Source organism: Rhinatrema bivittatum, chromosome 8 (genome assembly GCF_901001135.1).
Source record: "Rhinatrema bivittatum chromosome 8, aRhiBiv1.1, whole genome shotgun sequence".
In the NCBI taxonomy this organism is placed as follows: Eukaryota; Metazoa; Chordata; class Amphibia; order Gymnophiona; family Rhinatrematidae; genus Rhinatrema; species Rhinatrema bivittatum.
Genome location: NC_042622.1, coordinates 111,795,029 through 111,809,151, shown reverse-complemented (window position 1 = coordinate 111,809,151; position 14,123 = coordinate 111,795,029). Strand labels below are relative to the sequence as shown.

The 14,123-nt window shown below is 42.3% G+C and overlaps 1 protein-coding gene across 5 annotated transcripts in view; it reads left to right on the top strand.

The window, feature by feature from the left end:
- Positions 1–14,123, top strand: part of WDR38 (WD repeat domain 38) — a 210,675-nt gene that overhangs the window by 951 nt on the left and 195,601 nt on the right. For 2 of the 5 annotated variants that reach the window (XM_029612451.1, XM_029612447.1), the window contains exons 1-4: positions 1–366; positions 890–1,045; positions 7,500–7,670; positions 8,772–8,801. In XM_029612451.1, coding sequence (XP_029468311.1) covers positions 928–1,045; positions 7,500–7,670; positions 8,772–8,801 — 319 coding nt within the window. In that variant the 5' untranslated portion in view covers positions 1–366; positions 890–927. The remainder of the gene's footprint in view (positions 367–889; positions 1,046–7,499; positions 7,671–8,771; positions 8,802–14,123) is intronic. The other 3 variants (XM_029612448.1, XM_029612450.1, XM_029612449.1) reach the window with 3 other exon arrangements.

The window sequence follows — 14,123 nt, the reverse complement described above, 5'->3', positions numbered from 1 at the left end:
GAGAACGCCACCCACTGGAGGCTGGAAGCAGGCGGATACTGCAGGCGGCTTTCCGGAAGGCAGGAAATCCCTTAAGCCAAAAATTAGCTGAGGAAAGCAAATCCAAGCGAGAGTCAGGGAAGAAAAGTCAAAATTTAGTAAGATTTAAAAACAACCAAAACTTTACTTCTAGTCAAGAAAAGGCAGCTACACCTTCTAAATTGCTTGTATCTGACGGCCACCACTCATACCTGAGATCCACAGCTAATGCTGGAAACCACCACTTAAAAGCAAAGTACCGCAACTTGGTCTAGAAACCGCCACTTGTACCTTCAAATCATCATCTGCATTGCCCTTCCATCAAACCGTGATAACACATCATTAAAGGTACCAGTACCTGAGGAACCTGAAAGGCTGTAGGAGTCTGATATAACTGAATAAAAGCAATTGTGCAAAATTGATTCAGTTACTGTTTGAAGTATTTATATTGTGTTGTAATTACTCAGTGTAACCAAACAAGTAAGAATAAACATTACTAAAATAGTTATTTTTTTCACTAATCAGTATGATCTGGTAAACTTGGTTCCTGTCTCTGCTTTTTGTATCCCCATTTAGGGCCATTTTCATGGGGGGAGGGGGAAAGGATGTATATTATTGATCCGTTATTGGTGAGCCTCCAGTAATTCCCCTCCATCTGCCATTCTCCAGCACATATTCCCTACCACCACCACCACACTTTCCGTGAAAGAAATTCAAGCTCTAAAATTTTCAGCTCATCACTTCTTTTCTCTAATCTCCAAGAATGAGCTTATGTTCACATAACAATGATCAACCACACTGTAGAGCAGGTATCACAGGGTTTAATATTAGCAGGAAACTTATAATGTATTTTTTTTCTTTTTTGCCACAGCCTGGTGCAGTTCACTTTCGGCAGGAGATCTCAAGGAAATGATAAGCACAACCAGACCTGGATTTTCATTCGGGCCAGTTCCCAGACGCCCTTATAGCGCAAAAGCAGTTATTACCAGAGTAACCACAGTACAAAAGAAAAGTTTACATTTCACAGGTACTGAATTGAAGAGCCACCGTTTACTTTTCTTTATTATACCATATGCAAGAGTGAGTAGGATAGCTTATTTTTCTCCAAACAGTTTTGATTGTCCAGATTTTGTTTTGCTTTTTAAATATCTGAAAATGTGCATTGAAACATCACTGCCAGGATAACTACAAAATTTAATTCTCAAATTTATAAACCACCTTTCCAATAATAATCAAGATTGGGAGTATAGGAATATAAAATCACAATAATCCAATAAAAATCCATTGCAAATAGCAGTAAATGTACAAACAACACTAAATACAATAAATTAATAAATAAAATTTGTGCACTGAAAATATGAAAACCAGCTAAAAATTAAAGGACATGAAAACAACAAACTGTGGTTCAAAATAGTTAATACAAATGTTGCTTATGCTGCAGTGCTCTTCTGGGGTCTGTAGCACTATTGGGTTGCACTGTACACCCACGAGAAGCAAAATTATTTTATTTTGCAGTTAATATACAAAATCAGGAATGAAAAGTTTCATGCCCAGAGATGTGCAACTCCTTCTGCTCAGCCTATTTCCATGACATCCCTGAGAGATTATTGAGCTTTATAATAGTGCTACACAGAGTTTTGTCTAATAGTAAGGGAAGTGCACACACATACCCACATGGACAGAGTGTGGCCTAATGGCTAAAGACCAAATATGAGTTCAAATCCTGCCGTTGCTGGTGATGCTCCCCATTTTATACAGTACTAGATTATTTTGTTCTAGAATAAAATCACTGCCCAAGCCATTATTGGCACTTCTGCAGTTTTTGCCTGTATGTGTTATTCCCTACATGCCCTTCAGTTGCTAGCTGGCTTCAGATTTTAAGGACATGTTGGTCTAGGCCTGGTTTTACTCCAGTGTGTACAAGAACTTGTAGTCATAGTAAACCATAGTAATAGTCATAGTAAAAGTAGTTTTCTTGACAAAAGCAGGTCCACAAGTCCAGTTGGCATCCCTAGTAGAAGTAAGGATCCTGACTTGGTGAATGAACCACTCTTCCATGAGTGGTGGCCAAAGATGGTCAGTAGTTTTGTAATACCATGATTATCAATGTTTGCTCCTCAATGATTGATAGTTGGCAGTTAGCAATAAATTTCAGCTGTCTAAAAAAAACCTTCTGAAATTTTTTTATTCTAGAGATATGACATGCCAGTCTCTTTTATAGCTATATAAAGACTTGGTGAGCAAAATTTTCCCATGCTTTGAAAATCACTGTTCACCTAAAATGATTTTATGTATATAGCATGACGTTTAAATTCATAAATAAGTATCTTATTGCCAGAATACCAACATACCGAGGCAGAAAGTATTGTACTTAATTCTGTTTTAAAAAACATTTGGAAAAGAAAATAATCAGTCCTGTCTGTCTATTTCTGCAAATATGTCAACTGTTAGTTAAGAAGTTTCAAACTTGAGGAAAACATAGTATTTACAGCAGGGGTGCATAAATGGGGGAGCATCAGCTGGCTGATTAAGGAAGAAAAAAATATCTGTGCCAGTGGCGTAGCCACGGGTGGGCCTGGGTGGGCAGCTGCCCACCCAATTTAGACCCAGGCCCACCCAACTGACACCAGAACTGCAAGGCTGTCGCGGGATCCCATCCCGCGACAGTGAAGAGGAGAACCCATGCTTGGCGCACCATCACGGCACACGTGGGGAAGCGGTCCTACAACCATATGGCCGACCGATCTTCCTGTTTGCGGGGGGAGGGGGGAGCGGAAGCGCCGCGCACAGCTTCCACTTCCTCCCCCCAAAGCAGGAAGATCAGCTGACCTCTCCTGCTGCCACTGGCCTCCTGCGTACAGCCGACCGATCTTCCTGTTGGGGGGGGGGGGAGAAGAGCGGAAGCGCCGCGCACAGTTTCCGCTTCCTCCCCCCAGAGCAGGAAGATCAGCTGACCTCTCCTACTATCTTCGGGCCGTATGGCCGACCGATCTTTCTGTTTGGGGGGGGGGGGGGAGGAGAGCGGAAGCGCCGCGCACAGTTTCCGCTTCCTCCCCCCAGAGCAGGAAGATCAGCTGACCTCTCCTGCTGCCACTGGCCTCCTGCGTACAGCTGACCGATCTTCCTGTTGGGGGGGGGGGAGAAGAGCGGAAGCGCCGTGCACAGCTTCCGCTCCCCCCTCCCCCAGCAGGAAGATCAGTCGGCCATACGGCCCGAAGATAGCAGGAGAGGTCAGCTGATCTTCCTGCTCTGGGGGGAGGAAGCGGAAACTGTGCGCGGCGCTTCCGCTCTCCTCCCTCCCCCCCCAAACAGGAAGATCGGTCGGCCATACGGCCCGAAGATAGCAGGAGAGGTCAGCTGATCTTCCTGCTCTGGGGGGAGGAAGCGGAAACTGTGCGCGGCGCTTCCGCTCTCCTCCCCCCCCCCCCAACAGGAAGATCGGTCGGCCATACGGCCCGAAGATAGCAGGAGGCCAGTGGCAGCAGGAGAGGCCAGCTGATCTTCCTGCTCTGGGGGGAGGAAGCGGAAACTGTGCACAGGCTTGAATGTGTATGTGAGGATGAGAATGGGAGCCTTGTTGTGTGTGTGTGGGTGAAAATCGGACCCTGGGTGTGTATGGGAGTGAGAATGGAGTCTTGAATGTGTGTGGGTGATAATGGAAGCTTGAATATGTGGGTGAGGATGGAAGCTTGAATATGTGGGTGAGGTTGGAAGCTTGAATGTGTGTATATATGGGTGAGGATGGAAGCTTGAATGTGTGTATATATGGGTGAGAATGGGAGCCTGGGTTTGTGTGTGTGGGTGAGAATGGAAGCTTGAATATGTGGGTAAGAATGGGTGCTTGAAAGTGTGTATGTGTGGGTGAGAATGGGACCTTAAATGTGTGTATGTGTGGGTGAGAATGGGAGAATGGGTTTGTGTGTGTGGATGAGAATGGGTGCCTGGATGTGCGTCTGTGTGTGCATAAGAATATAAGCCTGGGGAGGGGTGAGAAAGTGAGAGCTTGTATGTGTGTCTGCAGAGAATGTGAGCTGGGGGGGGGGGGAGGGGAGAGCATATGAGAGTGAGAGCCTGAGTGTGTGAGGGAGTCTGTGAGAGAAAGCATTTATGTATATATGTGTGTGTGTATGGAAGGGAAGAAGACAGTAGTAGAAAAGACACTGAAGAGGATTTAGGAAATGAGCGACAAGGGAAAAAATGGGAAAGAGAGACCAGGAGCAACTGATTAGAAAAATACAAAGATCAGACAACAAAGGTAAAAAAAAAATTATATATATATATATAGAGAGAGAGAGAGAGAGAGAGGGAGATGTTAGCAATTTAAATATCTCTCAAAAAGCTGCTGTAACATCACAATTTTTTCAACCAGAATTTGTAAAATCACCTCAAGTGAGAGAAAATATTTTTTAAGTCACCAGACCTCATAAACCGGCATACTTAGTAATGCTAAATTAGCATGAAGTGTATTTGCCCACGTTTATAATCATAGGTCATAGTTATATAAATTTTTGTGCTTTCGTGAAAAAATGAAATTAGTGATACAAAACTTTTTGCTTATTCTTTTTCAAGTCACATTGACGAAAACTTAGCTTAAGTGAAGAAACGCCATGTTCTTCAGATGAGGCTAGCATGGAAAAAGCCCATGCTTTTTCCATGCTAGCCTCATCTGAAGAACATGGAAAAAGCCCATGCTTTTTCCATGCTAGCCTCATCTGAAGAACATGGAAAAAGCCCATGCTTTTTCCATGCTAGCCTCATCTGAAGAACATGGCGTTTCTTCACTTAAGCTAAGTTTTCGTCAATGTGACTTGAAAAAGAATAAGCAAAAAGTTTTGTATCACTAATTTCATTTTTTCACGAAAGCACAAAAATTTATATAACTATGACCTATGATTATAAACGTGGGCAAATACACTTCATGCTAATTTAGCATTACTAAGTATGCCGGTTTATGAGGTCTGGTGACTTAAAAAATATTTTCTCTCACTTGAGGTGATGTTACAAATTCTGGTTGAAAAAATTGTGATGTTACAGCAGCTTTTTGAGAGATCTATATTTTGCTGTTATCACTGCATATAATTTTTGTAGAGAGTCTTTTTGGTACAGCAATTTAAATATGTCATCTTTGGGAATGTGCATTCTTATATTTTTGTATTTTGCTCTTTCTTAAGTATTCCACTGTTCAGACATTTTAGTTTCTCAGGCTTTTTATTTTGGCTTTATCTACATGTTTCTATTTCTAATTTATAGTCTCTTATTTCTATATTAGGTAAGGGTCGGTCTCAGTTTTGCCTGTTTGTGACAGAAATGAGTATTTCTAGCATATAGTTTCTCTGTAGTAGTAGTCCAGCCTGTTCTGTTATTCCTGTAGGTGATGTATTAATGTTCTAGGGCCTGGTGTAGTATTTGCATTGCTGCTTTTTCATAAGGTTGCTGTTTGAATCCTGAGAGTCAGTGCTGTGATTGTTTGGCAAGGTTCCAGATGCCTCTTTCTTTGCAAGAGTTTGTTACTTCACAAAATAGCAGTGGAGGGTTATTTTTTGCTGAGATTACACCAGAATTTGAATTTTTTTTTTCATGTTACTTGTAATGTGAATTGCCCTAGCTCTGCGCTGCACCTGTTCTGATGATTAATTATATTTTATTGTATTTATGAAGATTTCTGGGTTTCTGCAAAGATGGTTCATGAAAGAATACATTAATTTTTGTTTTATTATATGATTGGATTTGATTGTTTTCTATACTTGAAATAATTGAAGTAAATTATTTTAAAGTTTCATACATGACACATAATGGCTGTTGCAAACTACTTAGAAAGCCATTCTAGGGTGCAGTATATGGCATTATTTATCAGTAAGAAAACAACTAGTAGACCTGCATGCCTTGTGCCCACCTATGTTAACCTTGTGCCCACCCAAAAAATCAATTCTGGCTACGCCACTGATCTGTGCTATCCAGTTTTAGTGCCGCAGAGGCACTGCAAGCTCAGGAGAAAGGGAGCATAGTGACAATAATCATAGGCATGCCATGGCTTGGCCATACATCTCTTTCAACTGGCCCAGGAGAAGAATTGCTTCCACCGTAGTAGACCCAAGAAAGGAGCTGCTTCCACTGCAGTGGGGCCAGGGAAGGAGCTATGTCTGCTGTGGTAGACCCAGGCATGGGAGGAGCTGCTGTGGTATTTCACAAGCAGGAAGAACTGCCACTCTCAGGCCATAGTCCAGGAAGAATTCCTGTCACAGCCAGGTCTCTATCCCAGGAGAAAGACTGCAGCTGCTGCCTGCCAGGGGGAAAAGAAGTGGTGAGTGGGGGAGGGGAATCTGAGCGAGAGATGAGGTGGGGAATTAGGGAGGGAGAATAAAGGCAAAACGTATATATTAAAAAAGTTAAATAAGCAAAATAAAACATGGCAAAATAAAAAAGATGAACAAACTAAGGAAAAGGAGAAAAAAACAATTAGTGAAAACAGTAAAAAAGTAAAACAAAAAAATGTTGGGTGGGCTGGGATAGTTTACCCAGCTTCTAAAATTTTGGCTGGCACCTAAGTTTTTTGAAAAAGGTTCACCCCTTAACATTTGTCTGTGTTGTGTGTTCTGGGTGTGGGTCTGTCTGGTAGAGCATGTGTGTGTGTGTGTGCTGTGGTCTATGGTATTGTCTGTCTGCCTGTGTCTGAATGTGGAGTGTATGTGTATCTGGGTCTTTCTGGGTTTGAGGCATCTCTTTCCATCTGTCTCCATCTGGGGGTTTGCCTCTGTGTCCATGTTGGTGTGTGTGTTTATGCCCGCACAATTGCTCCTGTCAGCCACTTGAAGAGAAACAGAACAGGAGTTTTGAGTCACTGGTTACCAGTACATCTCCCTGGTGGCTTGGTGACCAGTTCAAGAGCTGTTTGCTTGGCAAGACAATTTCATACTAGGCCAGGAATCCAGGCTAACTTCAATGTGTAATGTGTGTGTATGTGAATATTTATGAAAAGGCAGAATATCAAATAGAAATACATTAATAATGATGTAACCTAACTTTGGGGGCCCAACCAATTGCATGGTTGAAAGTGGAGAGAGGGGAGGTATATGGCTTGAAAGGTTCGCTCATCCCTGTATTATAGAATAGGATGGCAGATAACACAAGTGGTACCACTGTACAGCTAAATGCCCCACGGGACCCAGATGCCTGTTTATCACAGCCATGCCAGCCCCACAGTACCGTGGCACATCAGTACTAGAGGAAACATAAAACTGACACCCAACTAAGGAAGTTGGGGCTAGCATCTGGGGCCCATAGGGCATTTAACTGCAGAGAGTACCTCTTGGTTTTTAAGTGGTATCTTAATTCATGGCCCACAATCAGAGATGTTCAACCTTGGCTTTATGATTCCAGCTCTTAACTCATTAGTGAGATGCTGTTTTTACACCATTAGTGAAGAATCATTAGTTTTTATGGACATTTAAGGAGTTGGCCAGATTGATTTTTTTTTTTAACAGTGAATGGGGAAAGTTGCAGCCTTCAAGAGAGGCCCAGCAGCAGAGCGTCATTTTGTTCAAGCAGCAAGCCAAGAAAGAAGTTAATGCTGCAAGAAAGATCTTCTGAGACACAGAGAAAAGAGAAATATGAGCAGTCTGTACAGGAAGCATTTCAAGAGGACAAGGGAAATGGTAAGGCAAAATTGTTTTAAAATTCCAGCCATTATCCTGTTATTCATGATATTTCATTTCATTTCATTTCAATTTCCATTTATATGGCTATAGGATGAGAATGAAGAAAAGAGTGAATGGGGGTAACTTGCTGGTGTGGCGGTTACTACCCTTCATACTGTGGATGCAACTCCATCATTGCTCTCTGCTTCAATGGCAGGGGGAAATAGGAAAAGGGGAATTAGATTCAGACAGCAACCAACAAGGACATTGAATTTTATAGCCTTGTAAAATAAATAAGAATGGGAGTAACTTGCTGATGCGGTTACTACCCTTAACCAATAGGCCTGATACTTTTGATGCAACTCCAACATTGCTCTCTGCTTCTGCGGCAGAAGGTAATGGGGAATTGGACCCAAACAGCAACCAACATGGGCCCTGACTTTGATGGTCTGGGAAACTGTTAAGTATAGGGGTGATTTGTATTGCGCAGCAGATACTACCATTAGCTTGCTGGGCAGACTGGATGGACCGTTTGGTCTTTTTCTGCCATCATTTCTATGTTTCTGTTTGTCCTAATTCAAAAAAAGAGGTCCCAGGGTGGCTTACAACATAGCAATCAAACACAATAGCACATTTGTTTTTTACTTTTTTAAAATATTTATCTGCTGTCCAATAGCTCTGAGCGGCTTACAACTTTCATAAAATTAAACAATCACAATACAAAATAAAATAAAACAAAGACACACGTCACATTAAAAGTATCTTCACAATTTCAATTAACACAATCACTGTCAGGGAAGGCCATTTGAAATAAAGTTTTCAGCTGCTTTTTTAAATGACAATGCCAGTTGTCAATCACAATTCTGCTGGTAAGGTGTTCCACAGATCAGGAGCAGCAACAGAAAATGATAAAACAATAGTATGTACAACAAATATATAATCACATGTACATCAAATAACAAAGGCATCAAAACAATAATATAAATACCAAGAAATTACAATGATACTTCAAGGCACTATAATGTATTTCTGCTGTTCCCTATAGAATTGTAGTTAATGAGGCTATTGTCAAACGGGAATCTGTTGAAATATAATTCTTTGCTTCTATTTTTCTTTCAGCAGACCCCATAGTGAGTGAGTCTATATCAGGTAAGCTCTGTTCATCTATATATTTTCTGACTTCTTCTGCTTAATATTCATTTTATATAGTTGATTCCCTCCTGGGGTCTGTGACTCTCCAGGGTGTGCATAGGGTGACCAACTGCCCGGTTTTGGACGGGACAGCCCGGTTTTTCAGCCTCTTGTACAGTGTCCGATCACCCTTGTAAATGGACGCTGTAAAACCCGGTCAAGCAAGGCCAGAAGTCAATTAGTGGTGGCAGCCTGGCAGCACTCCCACCACCTGCCTGTTTTTGGGGCTCAGTTCGATTCTCCTCCTCCTCTGCCTCTCCCACAGCTGTGCTGCACTTGTTGCTGCTTTGTGCTGTCCTTCTGGGAGTCACAGAGGAAGAGGAGACTCCAACCCGAGCCCCAAAGACAGGCAATGCTTGATTTGAAAGTAAAAAAGGGGGGAGCCGGTTGCAGCCGTCCGGCCCCCCCCCCCCCAGTGTGCGGTCCTGCTCCATGGAAAAGGTGGCAACCCTAGGTGAGCAGGCCATGAAATAATCCATAACTGAATTCACAGATGGTTTTACTGGTTCCCACACATGTCAGGAGTTCTTGCTAGTTCAAATATTTACCTGGTACTGTTCAGGGGTCAGAGAGGGCAGCTGCTGTGTGTATATGACATACTTTAGCCTAGGTGCTTGCCAGGACCCATGCACGTTTTTTTGCTGCCCTGTGTGAACAATTACTGTGCTGCCTGCCCCATCCCCCATTATTCATTCATTGTCCTGGCCCACCAAAAAAAAATCCCAGCTCCCTTCAGTGATACAAACTTTGAAAATTGATACTATTTCCCCCCTCCCCCGGGTATTAGGTGCCCTAGGCAAACCTTATAGCCTTGCAGAATGGCCCTCCAACCTCCCCCCTCGGCCCACTCCACACACACACACAGTTAAGAGTTATGCATTTATAATAACATTTTACTTGAAAAATATCAAAGTACAGTATTTTTTTTTTTTTTTAATTTCAATTTATCAATGAACCGGTCAGTTTTGCCAATCAGTTTTAACCCATAACAAACAAGGCAATAATATTCTATTATTTCACATCTTTGTAAACTTAAAAATACAATCTCGGAATCCATTTTGGCAAAAATTCAAATAAGAATTATACATATTTCCTTATTTCAATGTGATTCAATTTACTTCACTTTACAAAATCAAGAAAAAGTTTAATTGCCTGACCTGTAAAAGGAAATTCTGGAGCCTCACTGCCCTTTATTATAGCACTAATTAAAAAACATAGTTTAGGCAATAAGCGAACATTAATTTAATTTCTCCAGTCTAAAATGGGTTTCCACCACCAGTGGGGGCCCTAGCATTAATAAAGGATCTTAATTGAGTAGGATCGAAAAATATGTACCTATTGTTATTAAGTCTAATAACACATTTACTTGGATATCTCACTATGAAATCTGCTGCAAGATCTCTAACTTCCTGATACATTGCTAAAAATTTCTTTCTGCGTACTTGAGTTTCCCTAGCTATATCTGGATATATCCAGACTTTCCCCCCCAGAAAAGTTTTTAATCTATTATGAAAGAAATGCTTCATAATCGAGTCTCTATCAGAGGGAAAAATAAATGTAACCAATAATGTTCCTCTGAACTCTATCTGACTCTCTATTGATTGCTCCAGAAAGTCAGTTACATTTCCATCTTCAATTTGACCCTGATTATTATTTCCTTGTGATTTTTTTTACATCTTTTTTCCCCTTCTTTCAAAAAATATATTTTAGCAATTGGTAGGATTGCCTCTTTAGGAAATAGAAGAATATCTGTAATATATTTTTACAAATGGGAAATTCACAATTCTTAAGTTTTTATACCTAATCTCATTCTCAAGTATTTCTATCTTTCTAGCATTCTATCTTTCTAGCATTTCTCCTTGTATACCTTTATTCTGTGTTTCCTGTAACTGAGATACCTGTTTTTGTATTACATTCACTTTGTTTACATTATCTGTAATTACTGGTTCTAGTTGACAGATATGATTTTTTGTCTCTGACATTATGTTAGCTAACACAGTAATGGAAGATTCTAAAGACTTCAGAGCTTTCCATACCAATTCCAAAGTTATTTCCTTTTTTCCTATCAATTGTAAACCCAGTGGTTTACAATTCACTCGAACATGATTCTGCATATTCGAGTCCCCTCTATCCTCTGATATCAATGCCTTTTGAGCAGTATCTGGATTTCCCTCATCAGCAGCCCCAGAAATCTGTTGCTGCGGGTGGGGGTTTCTTTCCAGTCTCTCCACTTAGCATATTAGGAATCACTTCCACATCTTTTCTCACTCCGATGGAGGTAGACTCAGCCATCAACTTTGGAAGACCTGCTATCTCAGAGGCCGGATGCTGGTGAACACTAGGATTAGAGGGTGCCTCTGGAGCTCCGGGGCTAAGAGATGTATGAGCATCCAACAAAAAAGACGTGCGCCCTTCGTCTATTAATGTAACGGACTGCCTACTCGGAGTAGAAGTGTTCGCTGGAGAAAAGAAACCAGTTAAGGTAGATTGCAAGGTCGTTGTTATTGGAGTAGTCAGTGCCTCTACTCGAATCTTACCCTTGCGCTTTATGTGCGGCATTGAATCGTAGGTATAACAATAATTCTTAATGGTTTCCCTCCTCTCAATTTACTCACGGTGAGACTCCAGTGGAAGGAGAAGGAGAAGAGGGAGAGGAAAAATCTTGAGGTATTTTTTGTTAAGCAATATTAAAGGAAATAATTATCCAATACGAATCCAAAACTAGACGAAGCCAAAACTGACAAAGCCGCGATGTGCACCTTTGTCACATGCATCTTCGTCAGCGCGCCGGTGTCGTCTGCGCGCCGCAGGAAAGCAATTTGAATATCTTCCTGGTTCAGGTGATTGACGTCAGCGTCTCCGAGAGAGTGCAGGAAACAGTTCACAAATTTAAATATGCCGTCGGGGCCAGCTACCGCTAGACCCCCGGTAAGGTATTTCTCCCAGTTCTCCTCAGGAAATAAAGCCTCGGAGGGCAATTTAAATACCTTCCTGGTTCAGGTGATTGACGTCAACGTCTCCGAGAGAGTGCAGGAAACAGTTTACAAATTTAAATATGCTGTCGGGGCCAGCTACCGCTAGACCCCCGGTAAGGTATTTCTCCCAGTTTTCCTCCCAAAGTACAGTATTCTGATATAAAAATAGCACTTACATTATATTTACATGCACTGCTGTGATGCTAACCAGAAATCTTGTAAAAACACACTTAGAACCCATATGATATTAGGCCTATTGTAACGTGTGTTGTGTGTGAGCTTGACTCTCCAAAAGCCCTAAAATACTAATACACTTTTTATTACGAGAATACCTCACCTCAGTCACTCATGAGGAATATAAATAGACCCTCACCTAATACAGAAGAGAGCAACTATAAAATACAAATATAAATGTCAAAACCTGAACTGGAAACCACAAGAATCCAGACTCTCTATGCAGTGGAACAATAAAAACCAGAACCATCACCATTCCTCAAATATCAAACTATAAAATCAAGAAATAAAATAAATACATAATCACAATAGTAAAGACATGCTAATATTAATATTCCAAAAATAGATGACAAACAAAAGACTGAATAATTAAAAACTCACATACAATTTTTTTAAATGTTCCAAACACCATTAAAATATTTCAAAACAGCAGACACATTAAATAACACCCGAAAAATAAAACTAAAAAGGATTTTAAAAATTCACGCTTTCCATAGCTGGGAATTTTTGATTTCCAGTCACTCTGAGGTTGTCGTGGATTAGTGGGAGTGGGGTGCGCACACACATGCACACTTCCTCTCAGACAAACTCACAGGCATCTCCAGCTCTTCTTTGGTTAGGATCTGCCAGCAGCCCTGGGCCCCTCCTCTTCATTTCAACTGCTGGAAGGTTGGTATCCACCTGCAGCCCTATGCTGTCTCTCACACACACACACACAAACACACAACCAGGCAGCTCCCATTCTTTCTCACCCACACACCCCAGACAAGCACCCATTCACATCCACCAGGCAGGCTCCCATTCTCAGACACACCCCTGCCCATCCCAGGAAGGCTCCCATGCATGCATGTGCACACATTCAAATACACACACACCCATCCCAGGCAGGCTTCCATTCACACACATAAATTCACACACACACCCATCCCAGACAGGTTCACATTCATACACACAACCCTTCACAGGCAGGCTCCCATTCACACACATGTATGCATCCCAGGCAGGCTGCTATTCACACACATGCATGCATCAACGCAGTCTCCCATTCACACATATGTGTGCATCCCAGGCAGTCTCCCATTCACTCACACACACCCCTTCCCAGGCATCCCCCCATTCACTCACACACACACAACCCAGATAAGCTCCCGTTCACACACACACACACCCATCTCAGGCGGCCTCCCATTCACTTACAGACACATGCAGAGCAGGCAGGCAGGGTCCACGAGTCATTCCTCTTCTGCTGCTACTGCTGTCAGCTTGAATCTTCCTCATTGGGGAGAGCAGCTGTTCTCCACTTCCTCCTGCATGCTGGCCCCAAGGTAATTCAACACTCACGGTGCTAGCACTTCCCGTATTCTCATCTTGCACAAATTACTGTGGGGCTAGCACTAGAGGAGGAGCTGTAGTATGGGCTTCTTCCACCACCGGTGGAATTGAGCCCACTGGCGGCCACACGGGCTTTCTGATTCTTCCATGGCTGGTGGGATGGGGTTCACCGGCAGCCGCATGGGCCTCCTGCTTCTTCCATCGCCGGTGGGATCAGGTCCAACGGCAGTTGCATGGGCCTCTCCTTGCTCCCGAAGCCTCCTCTCTCCCCCCCCCCCCATGGGTAGGCCCGCCTGTGCAATCGCACGTTTTGCACACCAGGTCGCACCAGGCTTGGTGCTTGCTGTTGCTTTTCATAAGATAAATTGTTTTCCATTTTCCAATTGCTACATTTATCAGTTGATTGTTCTTTTCCATACCTAAAATTTCCGATTTGAAAGTCCTTAAAGTATTTTCTTCTATCCAATGTTCTTTAAGGGGTGGTTAGGTTGACATCCACCTCAAAAATCTCCACAACTGCCTAGTTTATCCATATTAAATCCAATTAGCAGAGACATGGGATAACTCTGGATGAACTGGCCCTTAAAGGTTCTAGTTTGGGATGGTGTAAAGAGCTACCACATTGGGCAGACTTAAAGACAATGGGGCCTGATTTCTGAAATGATCTATTCATAGTACTGATGAGATCTCAATTTAATTGCCATGAACGTCTTCAAGCACTTGCTTTCTCCATCACTGC